The sequence below is a fragment of the Leuciscus leuciscus genome (assembly GCF_965113295.1).
Source record: "Leuciscus leuciscus genome assembly, chromosome: 25".
In the NCBI taxonomy this organism is placed as follows: Eukaryota; Metazoa; Chordata; class Actinopteri; order Cypriniformes; family Leuciscidae; genus Leuciscus; species Leuciscus leuciscus.
In genome coordinates, this window is record NC_138724.1 from 7,472,040 (window position 1) to 7,481,922 (window position 9,883).

The following is a 9,883-nucleotide window of genomic DNA, read 5'->3' on the forward strand; positions in this document are numbered from 1 at the left end:
CTTCAATAAGGTAACCTTCTAAAAGATCTAAAGGGACTTTCTTACTAACGATCTCATTTGTTGGGCATCACTTTAAAATAATTCAAAATCTGTTTCTTTAAAAGCATGTGTACAAGATGATAACTTTACACCCTTGGTAATTTTTGGATTTCCACTTGAATTTTTCCTACCCAAATTTAAAGTAAATCATTTGTAAAAAAAAAATAAGCTCAAATATGTGATATGTAGTAGCTAGAACACCAGCACCTCGATGTCTTTTTTTTCCACCCATGGTCGCAATCAGTGACTGGATGGACTACCATGAAAGTCGGAGGTCAGGGTGGAGGTCAGCTCCATCTTTAAAATATAGATGAAGAATTGTAAACGTGTTTATAGTTTATTTTAGATACAATTTGAATTGACAAGACACTTGTTTTCTGTGTTGGATTATTTATAAATATAATATGTATGTATTATATGTATATGATCCATTTCTTATGTATGTATGTGTGTGTGTGTGTGTGTGTGTGTGTGTGTGTGTGTGTGTGTGTGTATATATATATATATATATATATATATATATATATATACACACACACACACACACATACATATATGAATACTTAAGATGTAAAAGCCTCTAAGTGCCATCTTAAATTTTCTTCTAGTTTGATTATTTTTATCAAGCTTGTATGTTTATGTTTAGTTATTTCACTTTAATGGCAATGAAAAGGACCTATTAATTGTCATTAAAGTGTAATTACTGAACCTAGATAATACAAGCTTGATAAAAATGCTCATTTTAGAAGAATTTTTTTCTTTTACGTCTGAAGTCTTCATATATACACATGTATATGAATGTGTGTGTGTATTGTATCTGACCTCAGTGTGTTACCCAACTGTTCACATCATTATATATATATATATATATATAATATACACACACACACACACTGTGATATTGCCATCCATGAATGAATCAACAGAGATAAACACACACATACTATTGATTCATTCATGTTTATTCATTGATGGTAATATCACAAGCAAATAAATTACCTTTTCCTTACCAAAAATCAACATCTGTCATTGTTCACTGGTGTGTGTGTGTGTGTGTGTGTGTGTGTGTGTGTGTGTGTGTGTGCGAGCAACTGACCGACGACTCTGAATTGTGAGCACGAACGACGTAAAAACGCAGACGAAAGCGGAAAGAAGAACTAAAAACATTGCAGTTAGTGGAACGGGCTCTTTAAATGTTCGCGCTGATGTGACCGCGCATGTCACGTGACAATACCAACATGGCGCATGTAGTACGTCCGGTGTGGTGATGATACTTCATCACACCGGACTCCATTCATACTAACGGTATTCATACTATATAGAACGTACTTTTTTAACGGTCGCGAAGTACGTTCTAATTTAAATGTAGTACCTACTCACATAGTACGCGATTTCGGACGCAGCCCTTGTCTATGAAATAAAATGTATGCCACGCAAATAAATAAATAAATCATAAAATTACATGAACGATCAATGATTTTTTTTTTTTTTGTAGAGGCAGTTACACGAAATCCGTGTGTGTTCCATTCCACAAGCTTTATAAGTTCACTGTTAGATGCATGTTTTTTGCCACCCCAATAAAATCACTGGCCACCCCTGAAAAAAAAAGTTCTATGCCCCGGTCTGGCCACACCCACCGGCAGTGCGAATCATTCACATGGTAATAACCTGACATAAGCTAGAGAAATCTGGTAAACGCCCCCTATCAATAGGATAAAATTGGCAGCAAACGTTTGTTTGGCTTTATTGACCTTTCATCAAGATGGCACGTCACGCACGCGAGCAAGCTCTTCAGATGACCATAGACAGTGAGGAAGAATTAACTTTTTCTTCAGAGTCCGAAGACGACGAATACCTTGACGATGAAGACCTGCATTTTGAAGAGGGCTTTGATCCAGCGCAGGACACATTTTCTCAAGAGTAAGTCATTTATTCTTATTTTAGTTATTAGAGTTGCCTCTAGGCTACCTGTTTTTAATATTATGGGTGAAATGTGTTGTCCTGTGGTCTTTTGATAGTATGTCTTACAAAACAAGCATTTGTTCTCTATAATGTGGAGAGAGAGAGAGACAATTAAATATTCAGACTCTGGGTTAGCTTACATCATATTCATTTGGTTTGAGGCTTTATTACCTCCCCTTAATGCAAATATAGTGTTGGTAGAACAATCTGATAAGTATTATTATTCGGCAGAACACCGGTGTTTACTGTAAAATACTGGCTCGCCAACTGAGCTTAACTGTGTTCTCCAGTATCTGCTGAGGTGTAAATGTGTTGAATGTGCATAACATAAGGTCATCGATGCCCCATCAACAGGCATGAAGCACGAGACTATATATCCATTAATTGCAATCACTTATGCATGCACTGGTATGCCACCTTCTCCAATATCTGCTTAGGTGTAAATGTTTCAAAGATGCCTCATCGTCAGGCATAAAGTATCAGCCATATACATTAATTGCCAATCACTTATGCATACACTGGTATGCCACCTTGGACAACCTAAGCTAACAAATGTTCACTAATATTTGTGCTTGTACCTTTTCTTTTCTTCGGAATGTGGTTCCTTCACGTGCACCTCACACAGGGACGGCACAAAAGCATCGTTCATTTTTCAGTGCGGTTGAGAATCTTAACGAGTATGTGCACATTATCTTATATTTTACAACTGACAGATTAATTTTGAGAACATACTGTGAAATAATACATACAAAGTGATTGTGGGTTTTAAAAAGCTTTTTACTGAATGGGCAATATATCACTATTTGTAATGGATAATGTTGTTGTGATCCTGTTGTCAGCATGCTCACTTTTGTTTTCTCTCCCCACAGATGTGAAAATGACTGTGAGCAGATACCTGTTGCAAAGAGAGCCAAGAAATCTCTGTCATGGAGAGAAGAGACTGATGTCGACGTGGCCCCAAAGCCTCGGAGATTCCTGCCGGCACGGGAACCTGGGCCGCAGTTGAGTCTTGCTGACTCACACTCCCCTGTGAGTCTGTTCAAACTGTTTTTCTCAGAGAGCGCTGTGTCAAATCTATGCCACAACACCAACGCTCAGGCTGCCAGGGCACTCGCACAGGGTCGCAAATACAGTTGGACAGATGTCAGTGTTGGCGAGCTGTACCGCTACATTGGACTCGTTTTCTACATGGCCATGGTGAAGATGAGCTCCATCGCTGACTACTGGCGGCAGGACAGTCTCTTCTCTGTGCCCTTTCCCGCCACAGTCATGTCTAGGGACCGATACCGCACCATTTCATGGAACTTGCACATGAGCCACCCAGATGCAGACAAGGAAAATGACAAAAAGAGGGGCACAGCTGAACATGACCGACTTTTCAGGGTCAAACCCCTCATGGACACCATCCGTCTTGCGTGCAAAGCCTTCTATCATCCTAGAAGAAATGTCACTGTGAAGGAAAGACTTGTGGCATGCAGAGCAAATGCAGTAATGAGACGGTTCATGAAAGCCAAGCCAACAAAGCTGGGCTTCAAGTGTTTTGTCCTTACGGACTTGTCGAATGGATATACTGTGGACCTCTCTGTGTACACGAGCAAGAACATCTTTCCCTCAGACCATGGGCTTTCTTATGATGCTGTGATGTCTCTCCTGGACAAGAAAGTTTTGGGCTCTGGGTATCATGTGTACATGGATGATTTCTACACCAGTCCAAAGCTCTTAACAGACTTGTTTGCTATGAAGTTTGGTGCTTGTGGAACTTACAGAGACTATAGGAAGGACTTCCCACGGAGCTCATCTAATGCACTGACCAAAAAGTCCACCAGGGGATCCATCAGGTGGATTCGGGATGGGCCTCTTGTGTGTGTGAAGTGGATGGACAAACAAGAGGTGTCTGTTTGCTCCACCATCCATGCTGCCTATAAAGGAGACTGTGTGCAACGAAAAGTGAAAGTACAAGATGAATGGAGGAAAAAGACTTTTCCATGTCCTGCACCTGTGTCCGCGTACAACCAGCACATGGCGGGTGTTGATCTATCCGATCAGCTCTTGCAGTACTACACTGCACAGCACAAAACCATGAAGTGGTACAGAAAAGTCTTTCTACACTTCTTGGACGTTGCTGCCACCAACGCTTTCATATTGCACAAGGAGCTACACGGCAACATGACGCACAAGGGGTTTGTGGAAGAGCTTATTGGAGAGCTCTGTGGTGTGTCTCAGAAAACGGCACCAAAACACACCAGTAGTGACCATGTCAAAAATATTTCCACTGCTGGTCGCCGCATGCGTGTTCATTGCAAAGCAGTGCATGGAAAGAAGCTGTGACGTTCACTTGTGTCTTCATTTGAACAGGAACTGTTTCCAGAAATGGCACAAAGGTGTGTGAGTGCGCTCAAACCCCCCTTATGGTATAACTAGCTGATGTTAATAGCTGAAGCTGATGAATAGCTAAAGCACAAATGTTAGGGCATGTCCAACATCTTCAGGATCCAAACCCTCAGATGCTACAAGGTTTTGAATATGTGATGGGAGATTTTAGACCTCCATGACCTATTTTGAGAAGTTCAGGACAGATAACATCTCCATGTATTCTCTATTAAGGAGTTTCTCCAAAAACTGTTGTTGCTTTTGCCAGCATAATCCATTGGACATCTCCCCATCGTTCTCTGTGGCACATTTACTGTCCATGTTACTGTAACCTGAGCACTGGAGCCTCATGGTAAGGCAAAGAGGAGAAAAACATCCCTTGCCAGTTTAACCATCCTGTTCAAATGTTGTCAGTCACCCAAATGTACAAGAGTGTGAAAAGTGGGGGTGGCAGAAAAATAAAACAAAGTAACGGAAAATAAACTTCTTGTAAAAAGTCATTTCTGGTCAATAAAACTGTAATTTTACCTAAAATCTTGTTTTTCTTTAGCTTTTTTAATGTTTAATGAAATATATTTACTTTAAATGATCTATAAACAAGTTTGAACACTGTTATATACAAATAACCAGCCTCTTAATTGCAAAATAAAGAAATATTTATTTAATAGTTTTTATTTAATAAAAACAATATAACAGTTTTAAAACTAGTAATGCTTTTAAAACAATTGCATCGGTATACTTAATATAACAATACAACAATTTGTAAAAAATAAATAAAATAAAAAACACGTACACAGTTGAATAATAATTAAACCGTTTGTCTTCAAACCCGGACCACTGGTCGACAGATGAATTACAAGGGGTCATAAAAACAAACTAAGCACGAAATAGTGAGTGTTTTCAAAGTCTGCGTGACACTGATGAAAATTGATGTGCAAGTGAATGGAGGGAGATTGGACTCTCTTCTGAAGACTGTTCTCCATGTATGCTTTCTATTCATAGTCTGTAATTTTGGTTCAGAGTGAAATAACCTTTCGAACACAGGTGTCAAACTCAGGGTTGAAGCTAAACTCTGCAGGACAGTGGCCCTCCAGTAACTAATTAAACACCTGAACCAGCTAATCAATAGCCGCTTTCCGACCAGAGGAACCTTTTCACAGTTCCTAGAACTATTGCGGGAAGTTCCCGGATGTCGGCGTGTTCGCACCGCAGGAACTAGGAACGATTTTAGTTCTAGGAACTCCATTTGGAGGAACTAATTTAGCTCCTACTTCAGAGTAGGGTCTAAACCAGCACTATAGGAACTACTCGTGACGTTAGTGTACACTGATGACCGAACGCACGCAAAACACCAGCACCTGCCATTTTTAAAACAGCTATATGTAAACACACAGATTATAGCCAATACATTTACTCCAGAAACTAGATACAAACATGGAAAACAGTGATAGATGGGCCTCTAAACCTTTATGCTGAAGAGAAAATCCAACGCAACTTTGAGGGGACCAAGTCAAACATGATTATGTATTTCTGCTCAGCTAGCAACACTGGACATCAACCACACGGCATAGGCTAATAACTTTTTTTTCATATACTGTGTACTTTCTATAACAATTCTATCTAATAACATGTTTAACAGTACTGTTAGACAGATCGCTAACTAATGAACACAGAGAATGCGAGCATTGTTTACTCTGGCGTTCTCAGCGCCGTCAAAATAAAGGTCCTTCGCTCCATAAAAATAAAAGTCGCCGTGCTTATAAACTAATAAACTTTTGTCACTCCCTTACCCCTCCTACCAGTTCCTATGGCCACTTGGCCAGTGCGAACGCAAACAGCAGTTTGAGGGAGAGTAGTTCATAGAACTGTTTAGAAGTGGAAAATGTTGGAACGATAGTGTGGTCTGAGAACATCTTAAAATTAAAACAATGTTTCCAAATGTGTCCGCATTAATGTAGATGTAGCTATAGCGAGTTTTTCATTAATGTTTTGATGTATGAAATGAACTGCTGGTTTCGTACCTCTGCAAGAACTCCAGCGTTGCTCCTTGGCCTGCTGGGTACGAGATGTTCAGGCAGTTTCAGAAGGCAAACTCAACTCAACAGTATCACTGAAAGTGGTGCTGTGGCTTTTACCAATGATTTGGTACTTTCTGTTATTTATATGTACACAAGAGAAGAGATCTGTACATTTCTGTGACAAACAAAATAAAAAAAAATTAAAATAAATAAAAATCCAGCAATTATATTATCTTTAAATGGTGCAACTCTCACCTTTTCACCATCCTTTATCAGAAACTCAAACAACTTATCGAGAGAGAGAGAGACAGAGAGACATGAGTGCATGGGACACATTCATTTACAAATCTACAATAATCTAAAGAAATGTGCTCGGAAAGGGAGCCCTATCCCCAGGGTTCGAATTATGATTTCATCTTTGTGGGGTCTCTTTAAAAAAAGAAAAAAGAAAGAAAGCCTATGACGGTGTAATGCAAATAAATAAAAATGTTTAATAAAAAAGCGTTGCTAACACAATTCAATTTAAATAGTACATTTGGTTTAATTTGTCGTTTAATGAACAATTTAATTTTTTGTATTTAAGTGCTCCAGTGGCAGAACTTTTGCCAAGCGTGTCAAAGGTTCTGGGTTCTAATCCGCACTCGTATATTTTTTTTTATTTTTTTTTTATCAAAACCGATTATGTTTACCAGTGGTTGTATATCAGGCAAGGACACGTTTGTGTGCATTTTGTTTTGTAATTTCACCGGAACGAATAGAGAGTCTCTACAACGGATTGAAGCGCGCGTCCGAGTGAAGACTGTGTGCGAGCCACAAGAGAACACAGTATCCGCGTCACTGATCGCAGCGGCAACAAACACTTTGATCACTTGATTTAAAAAACAACACATTTCAGCGCTAGATCGCCTCTTATTTAACAAACGAACTAAATGAATGTTCTGCTAGTTAACTGGAGATGTTTTATTTATTTGTATTGGAATATTAGTGTCGCAAGATGTTTCAAAAGTGTTGGGGACAATATCGACCTTAGCAAAAAGTGGTGGGGACATGTCCCACCTACCCCACCCGCCTATGTTAAAATAACACTTACCTGATGGGTTATGCTACTGCTAGATCGGACGTTGACGTCACTTCTGTGAGTTGAGAAAAGTCAGTAAAAGTCCTGGCAGAAAGAGAAGCTTAAGGATGTAGTGTGATGACGATCCGAGATCCTGCGAGATCCATGTGTTTGGCATCTTGTCCTACCTAACTCACGCTACAGTAGTCTGAAGGACAAAGTGCTTTATTTGTAATTTAAAATAATGCTGCTGATGATTTTTAGAGACCCCCACAGGTGTATGATTTTACTGCTTTCATGGGAGCTCATCCTCTCTCTATGGGAGCACAGCTCCCACTGGCTCCCACGCATGGGCGAGGCTAGCCCCCTAGCCCCCCTAAAAAGGAGCTCAGCACCCCTAAAACTTGGAGTAAGAAATGTTGTTATTCTAAATATATATATATATATATATATATATATATATATATCTTTTTTTTGTCTTTGACAAGGTTAAATAATGTTCTTCATCTTCAGTCGGCAGCAGCGCCAAGCAGAGCGCAGGTCAGAAACAGAGGCGCGCGCGCGTGTGTGTGTGTGTTTGTTCATCTGTATGGGGTGAGATTTCGGTCACAATTGGTCACAATTGGTCATCTCAAATATTCTGACACTGACGAGAAGTGAAAGACCAATGAGGCTCAGATGTATGGGGTGAGATTTCGGTCACAATTCTGCACGCGGAAGATCACATTTTGAGCGTGCAAAAGGGCATTTCGCACGCGCGTGAACTGAGTTTTGCGGAGAAATGTTCGTCTCGCAGATAAGAAAATATTGTGAGCGAACGAAAATCAATTTTGCATTTAAAATAAGTATTTGGATGTGCGCGGACGTTCTCTTTCGCGTGTGCAAAGTTTCACTTTCTTGCTCCTTTCATACCAGCCGTGAGCGCTCTCTAAGCGCAGACGGCTCGCTTGCTCAACACAACCCAGCGTTACAATATGCCATAATTCCAGCCAATCAGAGACGAGACTGCTAAATTCTGATTGGCTGGCTTGAAAACCAATCACAAGACTCCCTGCATCACCGACTGCGGAAGAGAACTAGTGCAGTTGAGTAAAGTTGGCAGTAAATTCACAGATTCGAACTTCCCGGGTCAATAACTCGTGAGCTAAACGTTGTTACTGCACAAATAACACCTCTTTTTAATCATAGTAATGTAGACAAGCAGCTACAACCTAATTTTCCTCCAAACGAGCTTTCCCTCGCAGTGGACAAAATACATTGATCTCTATGCGCAGGCGGCAGAGAGACAGATCCGAAGGGACTGTCTGAAAAGTGCAAAACCCGAAAAGCGTTACTACGAAAACAGTCAATAACTTCACTGTCACACACTATAGTGTCATCAAATTCAGTTCACACATCACTGCTGTCCTGATGGTTATACTACAACACTTATTTTGTATAAATATAGTTTTGCATATTTTTTATGATTATTATTTATGAAAAATTTTCAAAAACTTCACTGTAATTCACTGTATTGTTGGCAAATTCAGTTCACACATCACTGCTGTCCTGATGGTGGTTATACTACAAGACTTATTTTGGGAAAAATAAAGATTTTAAATTGTATATACTATTGTAAATGTAGAAGTTTTATGATTTTTATGAAAAATATTCAATAACTTCACTGTAATTTACTATATTGTTGCCAAATTCAGTTCACACATCACTGCTGTCCTGATGGTGGTTATACTACAAGACTTATTTTGGGAAAAATACAGATTTTAAATTGTATATACTATTGTAAATGTATAAGTTTTATGATTTTTATGAAAAATATTCAATAACTTCACTGTAATTTACTGTATTGTTGCCAAATTCAGTTCACACATCACTGCTGTCCTGAAGGTTATACAACAACACTTATTTTGGTAAAATATATATTTTAAATTGTATATACAATTGTACTGTAAATATATAATTTTTATGATTTTTATGAAATATATTCAATAACTTTACTGTAATTCACTGTATTGTTGCCAAATTCAGTTCACACATCACTGATGTCCTGATGGTTATACTACAACACTTAATTTGGAAAAAAATTTTGTTGTTTTTTTAAGTTGTATATACAATTGTAAATTTATGATTTTTTTTAATGATTTTTATGAAAATATTCAATAACTTCACTGTAATTCACTGTATTGTTGCCTAATTTAGTTCACACATCACTGCTGTCCTGAAGGTTATACTACAACACTTACTTTGGTAAAATATATATTTTAAATTGTATATACAATTGTAAATGTATAATTTTTATGATTTTTATTAAACATATTCAATAACTTTACTGTAATTCACTGTATTGTTGCTAAATTCAGTTCACACATCACTGCTGTCCTGAAGGTTATACTACAACACTTATTTTGGGGAAAATATATTTTAAGTTGTATATACAATT

At 38.5% G+C, this 9,883-nt stretch overlaps 2 protein-coding genes across 2 annotated transcripts in view; both read left to right on the plus strand.

Annotated features, from left to right (window-relative positions):
• LOC309490520 (uncharacterized protein) overlaps positions 1–9,883 on the plus strand; it is a 327,836-nt gene that overhangs the window by 3,314 nt on the left and 314,639 nt on the right. The gene's annotated exons all lie outside the window — the stretch shown is intronic.
• LOC309490005 (piggyBac transposable element-derived protein 4-like) lies at positions 1,802–4,329 on the plus strand (the record flags this gene model as incomplete). The annotated part of the gene is made up of 2 exons (XM_082158951.1): positions 1,802–1,959; positions 2,871–4,329. The coding sequence occupies 2 exons, from the start codon at positions 1,802–1,804 to the stop codon at positions 4,327–4,329; spliced, it is 1,617 nt and encodes a 538-aa protein (XP_082015077.1).